Here is a 17002-nt window from a genome sequence, read left to right on the forward strand (position 1 = left end):
GGGGCCCCACAACAACGGATCAAAACAATACAGTGGTACCTCAGGTTAAGTACTTAATTCATTCCGGAGGTCCGTTCTTAACCTGAAACTGTTCTTAACCTGAAGCACCACTTTAGCTAATGGGGCCTCCTGCTGCTGCCGCGCAACCGGAGCACGATTTCTGCTCTCATCCTGAAGCAAAGTTCTTAACCCGAGGTACTATTTCTGGGTTAGCGGAGTCTGTAACCTGAAGCGTATGTAACCTGAAGCGTATGTAACCCGAGGTACCACTGTCTTGATTTGTTCTTGAAATAAAATTGCAAAAACGTAACAAGGAGATCATTTGCAAGATAGGCCCCTTCCAAGATTTTGACTTCCTTGGGGCCTCCACAGGGTTTAATCCAGCACTGCCATCCAGGGTTGGCAACTGACCAATTGCTTGGACATGGGAGCTACTCACCCACAGTGCCAGGATTCAACCTTAGCTTGTTTTTCGCCATCCATTTCACCACTGCATCCAGGCAACAGCCTGGAGACTGCACAGCCTCTCCTCATTCGGATGTTATGGAGAAATAGAAGCAAGTGTTTCTTTTTGGTTTTCACGGCTTGTTGTTACCGTTGTTTAGTAATAATGGTGGTTGCTTTTTCAAACTGTTAGCCGCATTGAGACTTTTGGTAGGAAGACAGGGTAAATCTTTGTGGGGGAGGGGGGCAATTAACTTTAACTAACGAACTGTGCTTCTTTTAAAGAGTGAGGGTCTGGTGCGTGGTCAACTGACCCAATGCCACAAAAGTGACTTTGCATCAGCTGCCAAGGGGGCAGGGAAGCATAAAAGCTGAAATGTACTTGAATTTTCCGTCTTGTGTCATCCTGTGGGTTTCACATACAGTGGTACCTCTGGTTACGTACTTAATTCGTTCTGGAGGTCCGTTCTTAACTTGAAACTGTTCTTAACCTGAAGCACCACTTTAGCTAATGGGGCCTCCCACTGCTGCCGCGCTGCCAGAGCATGATTTCTGTTCTCATCCTGAAGCAAAGTTCTTAACCCGAGGTACTATTTCTGGGTTAGCGGAGTCTGTAACCTGAAGCGTATGTAACCAGAGGTACCACTGTACTGAACATGCGGGAAAGCAGAAAAATGCGAGGGTACTCTTGCTCACTAAGAGACAAAACTGTTAACCTGAGCCAAGGGTGAAAGGGGAACCCACGCCTAAGGTTAAAGCTTTACGCAACGAAGCAAGAAAGTTTACGTCGCCGCGAATCTGCTCTCTTTAAGCTGCTACTGGACTCGCAAAACCTTCTAATGGGTAGGCAAAAGAGCTTTGCAAAATTCACTGAGCACCACCAGTGGCGAGTTCGGCTTCCACTGTGGAGGCAGCACAGAATCCCAGAATTGTAGAGGTGCAAGGATCATCTGCCGGGATCTGCAGCCGGCAATCTTGCCGTTATCAGCACCTCGCTCTGATCAACTGTGCTATCTAGTCCGAGTATGTGCCCGAATACCAGTTTCTGGAAACCGGAGAGAACCAATTGCACGGAGGATCTGCTTGTGGGATCTGTTTGGCCACTGCAAGAACAGGATACCGGACTAGATGGGCCACTGGCCTGACCCGGCAGATCTCTTCCCTTGTGGGTACAACCTGGCACCATTCTGCGCTCTCCCCACCTCATGAGAGATGCTCACATGAGCAGCTAGGGAGTCACGACTTGCGAAAGAATCTGGAAGATTGCTTATCTCCTTGAGACACCTTTCCTCATTATCTCCGCTGCCCTGACTCCTCCATCTGGATTGGGGGAGGGCCCTGACTCAATAGAGAATGGGGGGAAAGGGGGGGGGAGAGAGCCTGCACCAGCCCCGATTTACTGCCTCCTTTAATCTCTCCCCTCCCCACTCCTTGCTCAAGTTTCTAACTAACTGGTGACATCCCATCTTTAAGGGAGTAGGGCAGGAAGATGTTACCACCAGCCGCCAGCTGCGGTCAGGCCAAGTTATAAGGAAGGGTCAAAGGTCACTGCCGGAAGCCCCAGTTACTAGCTGAAGTGCGCAACATGGCATTTTGTCACATTTTTCATGCCCTGTGAAGCTGCCTTCCTCGCCACAACCCTGCAAGCCTGAGACCAGGTTGGTCCACACATGAAGGACACTGGGTGACCTTGAGCCAGTTGCCCGCTCCCAGCCTGAACTACCTGGCAGGGGTGTGGAGGATTAAGCAGGCAGAGAACATCCCATGCATGCACCCCTAATTCAACGGCGGACCTGGGGGTCTCAAATTTCAGCGGCACCCTGTGTAACGCCAACATTTGGCGCCCGTCTCTCCTGCTCATTGTTTTGTTTTTCTTTTTAGCAAAGGGAAGAAAACCTTTTATTTTCATTTATTCACTCTTCTCCTGCTGCTTTCTAAATAACTGAATTGCAGAGGTGGCAGGGACCGCGAGTTATCTAGTCCAACCTTCTGCATTGCAGGAATCTTTCGCCCAACACGGGGCTCAAACCCACGACCCTGAGGTTAAGAATCTCATGCTCCACCGACTGAGCTACGCATTATGGTTGCGGTGTCCCCGAGGCTCCATGGCCAGTGTGACCGAACCGGTCATGCTCCCCTAAATCCGCCTTTGCCCGATTCTCTTGGAGGAAGGGTAAGATAAAAATTAATGATTTTACAGCTAGGAAACTGAAGCTGAGAGGAAGGCAACTGGGTGTGGGGAGGGGAGGACTGTAGGTCAGCAGCTGAAGACATACTTTGGTGACCTTTGGTCCTCCAGATGTTGCTCCCATCAGGCCTGGCCACTGGCTATGCATGCTGGGGCTGATGAGAGTTGTTGTGTAGAAACATCTGGAGGACCAAAGCTTCCCCACTCCCAAGTTAGAAGAACAGGGGAGCAGCAGGTACAATTGCCTGAGATCTGGACTGATATCCTCAGCTTCAGTATACAGTATTGGGCTAGAATAAACAGACTGACCTGGTAGAACAGAGCTTCTTCCTATCTTCTAACTTGCCCCAGAACGACAGGTCCTGGCTAAGCTGGGATTTGAAGCCTGGCATTCCTGCGCGCTTAAAAACAAAAAAGCAACTCTCTAGCCACCTGAGTTAACTGCTTTTATTTGCGTTATTTTGGTCACACACTAAGGTTGACTGCAACCACCTGGTCATGGAGTGCAAGCGGGCAACACCATGCACTCAGCCGGCGCTAAATAAATGTCTAGGAGTAATTTATGGTCCTCCTTATCTCGTTTGGCGAATGACCGTGGCGGTGGAGGAGGGGATCGTGAGAACTGGGATGTGCAGAACATGGCGAGGGCAATGCTATGTGCCATCTCGAAATGCCGTCAGGAGATTGCCTTTGATGCCCAAATTTCCATGTTTACCCCCCATCATATAAGACAATAAAACTGCATGCACAAATCTGATTTCATCCTGCTCAGGCATGGAAAGTGGGAGAGGGCCATTGCCCTCCTGTTTTGCTTGTGGGCTTCTCACAAGTCTCTGACCGCTGTGGGAAACTAGATAGGTCTTTGGCATGATGCAGAAGGACCCCTTTTACGTTTGCTTGTTGAATGCATGCTGATCATAGAATTGTAGAGTCAGAATGGGTCGCCAGGGTCATCTAGTCCAACCCCCTGCAATACTGGAACCGTTTACTAATGTGAGGCTCAAACCCATGTCCCTAAGAGTCTCAGGTACAGTTCTCCTAGGAATAAAACAAAAGTAAACCCCAAAACGTTAATGCAACACCTGGCAATAGAGGTCAGTGGTGCCACCTTTATAGCTTCCATATGGCAGGTGTTTCTTGAGCCTAGTGGTCCCTGCAGTCACCTGCTCCTAAAACACATCTAATTACACAAAACAAATGAAATGCCGTGAAAATCCCTGAAACGAGACGTAATTGACTATAGAGTTAAACTAAATAACGAAAAACAAAAAGTTTAAGGGAAAAAAGTAACCTAGAATTAAACGAAGACTTAACGAGATGCCGGCTACAAAACTCGTTTCACTGAACTAATCACCTTGAGGAAGATTTCTTTTATAACCGAATGGCTAATCCTCATTTTGATGAAATACTCATATATAAGAGATTTGTGGATGACCTTTTCTTAGTATTTAGGAACGTTAGTAATATATATATATATAAAATTATATGGTGTCAGAACATTCATCCTAATATTAAGTTTACAACTCACTTTCATAGCCAACAAATAACATCAGGGATTTTCACAGCACTTCATTTGTTTTGTGTAATTTTTTGGTTCCGAGACTGTCTTTTCCCCACTGGTTTCTATCCTAAAACACATCTGGCTTCTGCTATCCTTTAGTCCTCCTCCTGTAGAACTCAAGAGCAGCTCAGGTTACCCCACATAAGCCACTCGCATGTAGAAAAAAAGAAATCTTTATTGGTAGAAATTCATACAAAATGTAGCCCCCACAATCATCTCCAGGGAGCTTTCCTGATGGTATCGGCCATTGATCCTGGCGACAGAAGCGATGCTCAGAGCAGAACTGGGCAAGGGAAGGGAGCAATGCTTTCCCCTGCAGCATAACCGGGCCTTGCTGCGCCTTTAAAAGGGAATAATGGGTAGTGGTGGGTTTCAGTCGGATGAATGGAAGGCAAAGAGATATCACCACGTGGGAGGGCCAAAGCGTGAGATCAGCACTTCCTGGTCATCAAGGTCCTTTTGCACTTTCTTCCTCATGTAAAAGATGGGGCAGTCGCGGCTGAAAGGTGTTGGGAGAAAAATTCGTTCAGGTGTGGGAGTGACGGGGAGCAGACACTTCATTGGCAGCCTGCATTTAGGAGACTAACAGAAGAGCCTGCTGATGCTTGGAAACACTAGCGGAAAAAACTGGGTCTCCCCTGCAGGAAAAGGGGCCCAACAGAAAGCGGAAATCTTGGCTCACATAATTGTTCCCTGTTTCTGTCAATTTGTATGAGATGGTAGAATGGGCCGTACTGCTTCAGGCTGCAGGTTTGTGGGTGGGGCAGGGATCCTTGTTTTGGAGCGTTCCTCTCTAGAAATACTCTGCAAGGAAACTAGTGCGGCAGGGAGAAAACGCTGGGCTTGTCATCTATTTGCAAGGAATTTGTGTTTTTTTTGGGGGGGGGGAGTTTAAATGGAACATTCAGAAACGGTACCCTATTCATGCAGAAGAAAATGGTGCAGCCCACTCTGCCAACCTCAGGACTTGCTACCTGTACACACTAGACCGTGGTGGCCGTTGTTTCCCGATTTAGACACAAGTATGTCCCACTGGTATATCCAAGCAACCCCAGCTGATATCTCATGTGCTGGAGCAGAAGGCTCTATCTCTCTCTCTCTCTCCACACCCCTGGCCGCTGCCAGCATCTGACAGGTGTTATATTTATAAAGGTAATAAACATCTTCAGGAGTACCAGCACCCCGCTAGCTCTCTGCGGGAGCCATCTGTTTGCTGTTCTCAAACTGGCCTGATAAGCAGCTGTAAACACCCAGAGGTGGCGTAAAGTCATATTTTAGCCCATTATCCCGTGGGAACGGGCAAGAGCTGGTGGCTGCTCGGCAAAGGCGTGGTGAGCGGCCAGCCCCTCACCTGGTACACAGCACATCCTCGTGCAGGCTCCCTTGGCACCGCTGGCACTGCGTCCACAAGCGCGAGAACTTCTCCTCCAGAGAGCTCAGATGGGTCACCTGTGGGGAGAGAGGGAAGAAGAGGCGGGTGGCAGGACCAAGGCACTTGGACCCAATTGTTCCTTCGCCTTTTCAAAACCCATGCAGACTGCGGTTGTGGATCCTCACAATGTCTACAAGTAGTTCAGCATCATTGCAAGGTAGACTTAAGGCCACCCAGTGAGTTCATGGCAAAGTGAGCTTCAAACAGGAGATTTCCCAGGTCAGTCCATGGGCTACTACATCAGGAAACCCCATTTCCTATCCACTTAAAATTCCCAGTGGCTTGTTTGCAGCTCCATTCCTCTCCCAGTGAAGGGAGGATTTTCCAAGGTACAAGTTTAATTCAGAGGCTTGTGCCTCAGTCCAGTATGCAGGCCACCTGGGCTCCTCCTAGGTTTTTGCTGGTGGAGTCCCTTGTGCTGGGCCTGGGGGTAACCCGAGCGACGCGGTCCAGGTCCGGTCCCGAATCCAAGAGTTCTGCAAGGAGTCAGTCTGACAGGGCCAGGGCAGGACACGAGGCAGGAAACCAGGCAAGGTCAGGCACAGGGTCTCAGGCAGGTTCTAGCAAACAGCAATGTTGCTCCCGCAACCTGGGGTGGGGTCCGACAGCCTCTTATCTTTGTCGGGGTAACGGCTGGTCCTGATCCCCTGGTGACTCACCTCCCTGTCTCACCCGAAGGCGAGCACTCCTCCTGCAAGTACTCAGGTCTCTCCTTCTCTCAGACCTTAGTCTCTGCAGCTCGGGAGATGTCGGTGGGTTACTAGACCCAGAGGCTGCCTCAGCCTCTCCTGACCCAACTGGTAGTGGAGCAGCTGTAAGTGATGGCCTAGCTGAAGGCAACAAGGTAATCCCTGCATCTGGAGCCAGGACAGGCTCAGACCCCTGACTCGGCCCAGCTGGTGCTTGTTGCAGGGGGACCTGTGCAGAGTGGGGCTCTTCAGAATCAGGCCCCAGACTTGGTTCAGATGCCGCCTGAGGCAAAGGATCCAGTGCGGACTGAGACTCCGCTGGGTCCAAGTCCGAGCCCCAGGCCATCACACCCACCCAACCCAGTGGGCTCTACCACTTACCTCCTTCTGGTAAAACTCAGACTGGCGGCCCAGGCAAAACTTGCACACCGCACCTGATGGAGGAAAGCACATCAGAAAGCCATTTTCCTACCTATTCCATTTCCACTTTGGAGTTCCTTCCCCGCTGCCCCATTCCAAAGGAAAGTCACAATCAGGATGGAATGGCAAGGCAGCCTGTTTACACTCCTGCTGAGACGATGAGGTGGAATGAATTTTTGCTCATGCCCAGGACCTGACTGGCCTCCTCTGCCTTTTGGGTCCGGGGAGGAATTTTCGCTGTGTCGGATTGATCTAAAGTTACTCATTCTGCCATCTCCTTGCTGCTAGGCACCTGCTTTCTAGTGCAACACGATCAAGTTTGCAGTCAGAGAGGGCTCTTCTCTAGTGCACGTAAGACTTTTGGGAAATCTCCGGTAAGTGACCAGAAAGAACCCAGGAATAAATAAATAAAATAATAATAATAATAATAATAATAATAATAATAATAATTTATTTATTTATTTATTTATTTATACCCCGCCCATCTGGCTGTGTTTTCCCAGCCACTCTGGGCGGCCCCCTACAGAATATTAAAAACACAATTAAACATCAAACATTAAAAACTTCCCTAAGCAGGGCTGCCTTCAGATGTCTTCTAAAAGTCAGACAGTTGTTTATTTCTTTGACATCTGGTGGGAGGGCGTTCCACAGGGAGGGCGCCACTACCGAGAAGGCCCTCTGCTCCCAGCCGTTCTCCAAACCGCCCACGAGAGATTACTCCCATCCCAGGGTATTCAGGCATCCTGGCAGAGCCCACCCCCTTTAACAGTGCCACGTTATCTTCAAACAAACCCAGAAACTTGGTTTCAGATCCTCTCCCGCAACTAGCAAGTAGCTCCCCCCCCCCCTTCTGCAAACTTGAGAAAGAGGGAGAACAGGGAAGTAAGCAGAGGTGCCCAGAGGTCAGGGTGTGTGTGTGTGTGTGTGTGTGTGTGTACAGCAAGGTTTTCCTGCTGGTAACAAAAGCTCAGCAGAGGCACCGTTTTGTGACACACGCTCCACTCTGTGGCAAATTCCGGCAAAAGGAACTTGCAACATGCGCTGCTGGTTAGAAGTGCGTGGTGGGGGAGGGGAGGGGACTTGTTTTTGACATAAGACTCTGCAAAGCGGAGGCCAGGAAAGACAGGCAGGGACAGGATCTCACCATGGTGGTTGAGCACAGCCCGGCAACCGATGCAGGTGCTCCGTTTAGTAGCAAACGCCATGAGCCCTCCGACTTTGGCTGTCAGGACTGTTTTGCAACGAGTGTGTTCCCCCTCTGCAAAGGGAAAGAAATTAAGGGTCAAGCACGTATGCCACCTCCAATACATTGCAGCAGTGGGGAGGAGAGGGTAAAGATCCGTATTCCAGCTGTCTCTTGCCCTGTCCATGGAAAGGGATTGGTACCCAGATTTCCCTGGTTAGCACCTCCCGTAGAATAAGCCACCTGTGCCTGCATACTCATAGAATTGTACTCAGGGGTCATCTAGCCCAACCCCCAGCAATGCAGTAATCTCAGCTAAAGCATCCATGACAGATGGCCGCCCAACCTCTGCTTAAAAACCTCCAAGGAAGGAGAGTCCACAACCTCCCGAGGGAGACCGTTCCACTGTCAAACAGCTCTTGCTGTCGTAGGAGGTTTTACCCCCTTTTCTGTGACTACGTGAGGGAGCACGAAAGCAGCAGAAGGGGGAGCAGGACTGGGTGGTGGAAAACATATAGCTTCCGCCAAAACAGATGGAGAAAGAGTCTGGGGTAAGAGTCTCTTTCCGAAAGATGACCCATACTGCTATTTCCTACCAATTCATGGGGGTGGGGCTCAGGGTCAAGCATGGGAGACTCTTGTTTCTCTAGAACAGCGTTTCCCAAACTCTGGTCTCCCGCTGTTTTTGGACTACAACTCCCATCATCCCTAGCTAGCAGGACCAGTGGTGAGGGATGATGGAAACTGTAGTCCAAAAACAGCTGGAGACCCACATTTGGGAATTCCTGCTCGAGAAGGATAAGTTCCTGGTGGAGTAAAAAACATAACAGAAGAAGTAAATAAACAATCCCTCTTGAGAAGGCCTGTAGGGCTGCCTACTGAGATCACTTCCCTGCGGCGGTGAGACACTGCTTTGGAGTTCACTAAGCGCAAAGAGGGTGGACCAGACGCAGATACACAGCGACAGGGGTTTGGTTATGGATGCCACCAAAATTAATCCCAGTTTAGGATGAGAATGATTATGGGCTCTGTAGCCTTTTTGCAGGATCACGGGGTCTCTTCCTCTCTCTTCTCCAGAAAGCAGGACTATATGGAGCTGGCGGAGATGACTGGCAGAATCCGAGACCTGGGAGAGGAGCTGGTGGAAGAGGACTGGAAGAAATTTAAAGACTATCTACAGAAACAGTGTAAAATTTATGAATGCTAAAATGATGTTGGATTGAAAATAAGTGGCATTAGTGATAAAGTTAGAAAGAGTATGCAAAAACGAATTGATGGATGAAAACATTTGAGTTGTGATATGTTAAGATACAAAGTTAAAGATGATAAATTGAAAGAGGGCAAGGATTTGCTGATTTGATTATGTAAATGGGAATACAAAAAGGGGAGGTGTGAGGAGGTCAAGGAAACAAGGTAATGAACTTTAAAGTTAAAAAAAGGAAAGAGGGATTTTTTCTTTTTTCTTTTTCTTTTTATTTACTTTTTGTTTTTTGTATCTTGTATTTTTCTGTTTTCTTTTTTCTCTTTTTTCGCTGTATTTTGTTATGATTCTGTAAAATCTCAATAAATATTTATATAAAAAAAAACAGAAAGCAGAGCCAGCGGCCACACTCACTCAGCAAGACGTTCTGCGCCTTGCCCTCTCCCAAGATGGGCTCGAAGATGCGCAAGAGGGGCTTGGCAAGCTGCTGCTCCAGGTAGTACTGCGTGTCGATGGGCAGGTTATTCTCCAGCACGTAGATGGGATCCTGGGGAGACAAACAGGGGAAAGCCATAAAAGCAGGGAAGAGGTGGGTGTCGGGTTAGGAGTGCACCTTCGCACCCAGGGCACAGTCCTCTCTGCCTCTGCAGTCTTGTTACCTAATCACCCTGGAAACCTGAAGGTAGGCAGTATGTATGGAGGTGTCTATGCACAGGCCGTAACATGGGAAGTTCATGGTAGCAGCAGTCAGTTTGATTCAATCAGTGCTAGAGGTTTTGTCCTTCCTTCCCTGGTTCAGCAGGGAGGAAGAGAGGATACGAAAGTGGTAGAAATAGACCTAGTTATGCGCCCCCCACCCACCCACAGATTAACTAACCCCAAACAAGATCCAGTGGAAGCATTAAAGCCAACCTAGTGAAAACTGGTGGGGAAGAGGGGCTCCAAAACTCACATCAGAAATGGCTTAGGAACGCCGGAAGCTGCCTTGTACAGTCAGGCCACTGGTCCATCCAGTTCAGTATTGCCTACAGTGATTGGCAGCAGCTCTGCGGGGTTTCCTAGCCCAATCTGGAGGTGCTGGGATTGAACCTGGCGCCTCGCAGGCCTGCAAAAGCAGGTGCTCTTATCACTGAGCTACGGCTTCCTGAGCCCCACTTTTGAGTTCCTGCTTCCAAAAACCTCTTCCTCCTCGAAGCCTAATGGTGAATGGCCATTTCCGCCCCCCAGCAAGTATTTTGCAGTGCTAGCTGTGCACATTTCAATGCAGCTTTGCACCTGAAGAAGCATACATGTGCAAGCCTGAATCCTTCCCCCCCCCCCCGAGATACTGGTCCCTATTGCCCATCACATCCCTCTCCCCATTACTCACTTCAGATTTCATGTAAGCTGCTACACCTTTGGCAGCACCGATAATGACGTATGGAACCCGGTCCCCCAGGTTGGGAGCGCTGCCAGGATCCCGCCGACGCATCCTAAGGGAAGAAGCCATGAGGAGATGTCACATGATGAGCCAGACTGGAAGGTGGCGCGCCAGGATAGAACCAAACCCCAAGGATGTATTAAGCAGAAGGAGGCACTGCAGAGTGGGACTGAGGAATGTTTTCAGAGCCAGAAGGGATCTGGGAGTGCATGTGTGTGAGAGCAGCATGACTTTAAAAGCAGTAACTTTGTTTGTTTTATGCTTGATGCACAAAAATTGAAAACCGGGTCACCTCAAACACCAAAAGAATAGCTGTCAAAAATCTGGAGGGTAGCAAAGATGAATAAACATACAGAACTGATTGGAGTGAGAGGTTATACAGTGGTACTTCAGGTGAAGAACTTAATTCGTTCTGGAGGTCCGTTCTTAACCTGAAACTGTTCTTAACCTGAAGCACCACTTTAGCTAATGGGCCCTCCTGCTGCTGCCGCACTGCCGGAGCACGATTTCTGTTCTCATCCTGAAGCAAAGTTCTTAACCCAAGGTACTATTTCTGGGTTAGTGGAGTCTGTAACCTGAAGCGTATGTAACCCGAGGTACCACTGTATACAACTTTTTATATGGTTTCATGTATTTTTGTTGTGAACTGCCCTGATGCTCTTGACATATTTTTATGAAATAGAGGTCTATGCATTTTTATAAATAAACTAAACTAAAAAGAGAGAAAATTTTAATTATCTATGGAATCCTCCAACAGCATTTATGAAGAATAAATGTAAGTGCTGACAAATATAACAGCTTTTCTACGTGGCAAAACATGAATCTATGTATATTAAAGGTATTTATAATGTGCACATATTTAGCATTCTGGTGTGATTACTGGACGTTTTTTGAGATTTAATAAAAGCTGACTTTACTGAAAATAGACGCATACAAAACAGGACGAGTCCCTCAAAAGGAGCTGGAAGAAGTTAAAACGTGAGATGCCGAAAAGCCCAACGTGCGACCCCAGGTGCGATAATAACGCTATTAACATATTTTCCAACAGCGGAGGCACCACTGAGAAACATCTTGAAAAAGATGACAGTACAGAACGAAGCACGAGGGCAAACTGGTACCAGCCCTGTCCTGCAAAGGCGGCCCCACCGGGGACACTTTCACCACCCAAACTTTTGTTTGTCAAGAGGCAGCGAAGCAAAAGGAGCAGGTCTGTCACACCGGAACGTGTGCCTGTGCGAGGCAGATGAAGTGGCGGCAGTCAGACAGGAAGCCTAGAGCAGGAGGGGTGGGCGTCGCAGAAGGTTCCACTTGCAGCTGCGCTGGCCATAACTATTTCTGCCCTTCCCTTCGGTCATGCCTCACCAGCCGCCCCACACCCACACACCTTTTCCGCTGTCCTGAGGGCAGACGGGCCTCGATAACTCAGGGGAAAGAAAGTCAAAGGGGAGGGAGGAGGGGGAAGAGGAGAGAAAGAAACAAGCTTGTTCCATCTTCCATATGACAGCCCTTCAAATATTTGAAGATAGCTATCATGTCTCCTTTTTCGCAGGCTAAACGTACCCAGCTCCTTCAACTGCTCCTCATAAGGCTTAGTTTCCAGACCCTTGATCATCTTGGTTGCCCTCCTCTGCACATGTTCCCGTTTAGCAACATCCTTCTTAAATTATGGTGCCCAGAATTGGACACAGTATTCTAGGTGTGGTCTGATCAAGGCAGAATAGAGTGGTAGTATTACTTCCTTTGATCAGGAAACTATAGTTCTGTTGATGCAGGAATAGCATCAGCTTTTATTTGCTGCTGCATCACGCTGTTGACTCATGTTAAGCTTGTGATCTACTAAGACCCCCCTTGATCCCTTTTACATGTACAGTGGTACCTTGGTTCTCAAACTTAATCCGTTCCAGAAGTCCGTTCCAAAATCAAAGCATTCTAAAACCAAGGCACGTTTTCCCATAGAAAGTAAGGCAAAATGGATGAATCCATTCCAGACTTTTCAAAACAACCCCCAACACAGCAATTTAACATGGATTTTACTATCTAATGAGACCATTGATCCATAAAATGAAAGACACACAATCTATCTATCTATCTATCTATCTATCTATCTATCTATCTATCTATCTATCATCAGTAGCCGAACTGGGTTCCACACAGTCATGAAAACAAACCAAAAAGCCACAAAAACGCAAACGAAGTAGCAAAAACAGAGCAACCTCAGTGTAACACTCAAAACAGAAGAGTGGCTCTCAAATCGGAAGCATAACATTCAAAACGGAGCACATTCGGCTTCCGAAAGACATTCGCAAACCGGAACACTTACTTCCAGGTTTGCAGTGTTTGGGTTCCAAACTGTTTGTGTACCAAGGTGTTTGAGAACCAAGGTGCCACTGTACTACTAGTAAGCGTCCCCACATCTCATATTTGTGCATCTGGTTCTGCCTAAGTGCAGAACCTTGAGAGAGATGCTGCCAGTTAAATAAATGATGGTCAGACCTAACATAAAGGGAATTTCATGTTCGGTCTAAATATGTGGGGTGTCTTGGGGTCAGGAGCACCCCCTTTGCTCGCTTGGGAAGTGATGCATTTCTTTCCCCCTGCCCCCAACCCAATAAGAAAAGGTGGGGAAAAGTGCCACCTCTTCCTTTGCTCTACTCACCGCTCGGCCAGCTCCACATGAGCCTGGCGACCTGCGTATTCATCTGCTGTACGTGTCAGTTCCTTGGTGATCACCAGCTGTGATATGTCGACTCTGTTGCAAAGCAGATCGGAGATCACCTCCTTGGCATGGGCCACGGCACCTGTAGGGTCCCTGCAGAGAAGGAAGCGTGGAATAATCTGAGCCCCTCCTCTCTTTCCTGCAGAAGAGAACCATCCCAGAATGAATCAAGGTTCTGACCCTTCAGGGAGGCTACAGAAAGCTGGGATGCTATAGTCGGGTTTGCCATTCGTAGGAGCCCGTTTCTAAGAGTTTTGTCCCAGCATCCAGGAATTTGAGATAAATATTGTTCAGCCTTGGATCATGCCCACAACCGCTCGGCAGACCAGAACGGGGCTTCGTCTCAAACAAACACCTACAGACCTATCTATGAGCAGCTTCTGTAGGCAGGTGTTGATGAGGTTTGCCACTAGGGGGCAGTTGTCTCGGCGCACAGTCTCGATGCCCTTACAGTCCATCTTGTCGTGGGTGTCAGGGTTGGAAGAGAAATAGAGGCCAGCATAGCGTTTCTTGTTGATCAGGAGATAGGGGAAGTACACCTGGTGCGCGGACAGATTGAGAAAACAGTAAAGGTCTGTGTTATCACATAGGAGCCTTCAGGCACTAATGTTGAAACTTATTTCAGAAGGTTCTTGTTGGGCAGCATCTGGAACAGCTAATTCATTAGAGAATGAGACTTTTAAATCTCAGGGTTGTGGGTTCAAGCCCCACATTGAGTGAAATATTCCTGCCTTGTGGGGGTTGGACTAGATGACCCCTGTGGTCCCTTCCAACTCTACAATTCTGTGATTTTATGATTCTAGGATGAACAGACTTTCTTTTTCAAATTATGATTGCTTTTTCAGCTGAAACAGTGCATGTTTCAAGTACCTAATCAGTAACTGCACAGGGTTTGAGTGCCACGGGAGGCTTGCTTTGAAATTAAAATAGCATTTTTGAAGCGCTCATTTTTCCCATTAAGCTCACACACCCTTTGCCCATTCCATGTGGTCTCGAGGGTGCTCAGGCTTCCCCTCGGCTGCTTATTTACATGAACGGAAGATGGGTGCATTAATTGGGGTACACTAACGGAAGATAGGTACGTTAATCCGTCATGAATGCTTTAGTTGAGATTCCTGCACCGCAGGAAGTTGGGCTAGATAACTCTTGGGTTTTTTCTCTCCCAACTCTATGATTCTAACTGCGCAGCAGACATCACGTCTAGTTTAGGCCCTCACAATCACAGGGAGGGACGCGGGTGGCGCTGTTGTTTAAACCACAGAGCCTAGGACTTGCCAATCAGAAGGTCGCGGTTCGAATCCCCGCCACAGGGTGAGCTTCCGTTGCTCAGTCCCTGCTTCTGCCAACCTAGCAGTTCGAAAGCACATCAAAGTGCAAGTAGATAAATAGGTACCGCTCCAGCGGGAAGGTAAACGGCGTTTCCGTGCGCTGCTCTGGTTCGCCAGAAGCGGCTTAGTCATGCTGGCCACATGACCTGGAAGCTGTACACCGGCTCCCTCGGCCAATAAAGCGAGATGAGCGCCGCAACCCCAGAGTCGGTCACGACTGGACCTAATGGTCAGGGGTCCCTTTACCTTTAATCACAGGGAAGATGCTATCAGTGTTAACAAACTTCCTCGACATGTACTAGTGTAAAGGTATGTGCCCTTGGTCTTCTTCATTTCCCATCTCCTTCCTCCCTGCCCATCCACTCCAAACGTCATCTCTATTTTCCACCTCTTACATCAAGGCACTTCTTGCGTTATATGGGAATCTTATGGCCGAGGGTTTCCAAAGTTACGAACCCAGCAGGTGGCGATGGGAGATGGAGAGGCTTTTCTGAGACTCACCTTCTCAAACTCTAGCTTGATGGGGGGAATGAAATGGCTGGAGACCCAGGCAGCTGCGTCCCTGCCTATCTCCATGGCCTCGGCGACTGACGGCACACCCAAGCGGCACATGACGGAGTCTGTGTCCCCGTATACTACCTGTTAGGGGAGAAGGCCGCAATGAAACTCTGGAAACTGCTACCCATCTCTCCGCGTCTCACAGCTTCTCAGCCGCAGGACAGCTATGCCAGCTGCCTCCCCCACAAGCCACAGTGTGTCGCTTTCTCTTCCTCTTGCAGCTTCTGTCTGGCTCGTCCCCTGCCCCATTTCCCTGTCTGTGCCACTTTCCCAGCCACAAGATCTCTTTCTGACTGTCCGGTGGCCTCCCTGCTGTGACTCCTCCCTTACCAACGGCCATTGCGAGCATGATAAATGCCGCCGAACAGACTTTAAAAATGACACAATATCCATATGGAAGACTGGGGAAAATTATGGAAAGTCAATTAAAAATTTACTGATTGTCCGTATAATTAAAGCCATGGTTTCCCCTGTAGTGATGTATGGAAGTGAGAGCTGGACCATAAAGAAGGCTGATCACCAAAGAATGGATGATTTTGAATTATGGTGCTGGAGGAGACTCTTGAGAGTCCCATGGACTGCAAGAAGATCAAACCTATCCATTCTTAAGGAAATCAGCCCTGAGTGCTCACTGGAAGGACAGACCGTGAAGCTGAGGCTCCAATACTTTGGCCACCTCAGGAGAAGAGAAGACTCCCTGGAAAAGACATCTTTCCCTGATGTTGGGAAAGATTGAGGGCACAAGGAGAAGGGGACGACAGAGGACGAGATGGTTGGACAGTATTCTCAAAGCTACCAGCATGAGTTTGACCAAACTGCGGGAGGCAGTGGAAGACAGGAGTGCCTGGCGTGCTCTGGTCCATGGGGTCACGAAGAGTCGGACACGACTAAACGACTAAACAACAACATACAGTGGACCCTCCAGATATGAACTTAATTAGTTCCGGGGGTCCGTTTGCACCACGAAAATTACGTAAATAGAGGCACGCTTCTGCGCATGCAGCGAAACCCAGAAGTATATACTTCCAGGGTTGCCGTGGCCATAACCCGAAGATTCCGTATCCAGAGGGATACGTAAGTAGAGGTACAACTGTATTGTTAAAAGAGAATTATATGAAAATGATGTATCGACTCCTGCAAAAATGTACAGAACAAGCTCCAATAAGTGTTGGAAATGTAAAGAAAAAGAAGGCACATTTTTTTCATATGCGGTGGAATTATAAAATAATTAAAAATTATTGGGTAATGATTTATAATGAAATGAAAAGAATGTTTGAGACAACATTTGTTAAAAGACCAGAAGCGTTTTTGCTAGGCATTTCAGGTCAAGATTTGCCAAAAGAGAAGAAGAAACTTTTTATGTATGCTACAACCGCGGCTAGGATATTGCCAGCCCAAAGATGGAAAAGCGACAAATTACCAATTAAAGAAGAATGGCAAGAAAAACTGGTGGAATACGCTGAAATGGCAAAGCTAACTGAAAGACTTAGAGACAAGGATAATAGAGACTTTAAAAAAGACTGGGAACCATTTATGTTGTACCTACAGAAACAATGTAAAGAAATGGACTCACTAGCAGGATGTGAGCAAACACTTACAATTAACAAAACAAATACAGGAAGTATAATGATGATGGTAAAATGACAAGAGTATAAAATTGTTGAATTAAAAGAATTTAATATTAAGATATCATAAAGCAAGCAGGAGAAGTTATTATGTAAAAAATCAGAAGAGGAAGTCGAGGGAAGTCGTGGGAGGAGCGGGGAGCCTGGGAATTGCATTTTTTGTTATGATGTTATGATAAAAATGTAAAAGTCAATAAAAATTATATTAAAAAAAAGATAAATGCCTCCAAAGACAGT

General features: G+C 47.8%; 1 protein-coding gene across 3 annotated transcripts in view; it reads right to left on the reverse strand.

Annotated features, from left to right (window-relative positions):
* Positions 1-4350: 4350 nt before the first annotated feature.
* Positions 4351-17002, reverse strand: part of POLD1 (DNA polymerase delta 1, catalytic subunit) — a 33048-nt gene continuing 20396 nt past the window's right edge. For 2 of the 3 annotated variants that reach the window (XM_079949306.1, XM_079949308.1), the window contains exons 19-27: positions 15084-15221; positions 13618-13793; positions 13195-13347; positions 10488-10590; positions 9533-9665; positions 7879-7992; positions 6696-6748; positions 5545-5642; positions 4351-4692 (exon numbers count right to left, since the gene is read on the reverse strand). In XM_079949306.1, the coding sequence (XP_079805432.1) occupies positions 4596-4692; positions 5545-5642; positions 6696-6748; positions 7879-7992; positions 9533-9665; positions 10488-10590; positions 13195-13347; positions 13618-13793; positions 15084-15221 (1065 nt within the window). In that variant the 3' untranslated portion in view covers positions 4351-4595. The other variant, XM_079949307.1, reaches the window with a different exon arrangement.

The sequence above is a fragment of the Podarcis cretensis genome (genome assembly GCF_951804945.1).
Source record: "Podarcis cretensis genome assembly, chromosome: 13".
NCBI lineage: Eukaryota > Metazoa > Chordata > Lepidosauria > Squamata > Lacertidae > Podarcis > Podarcis cretensis.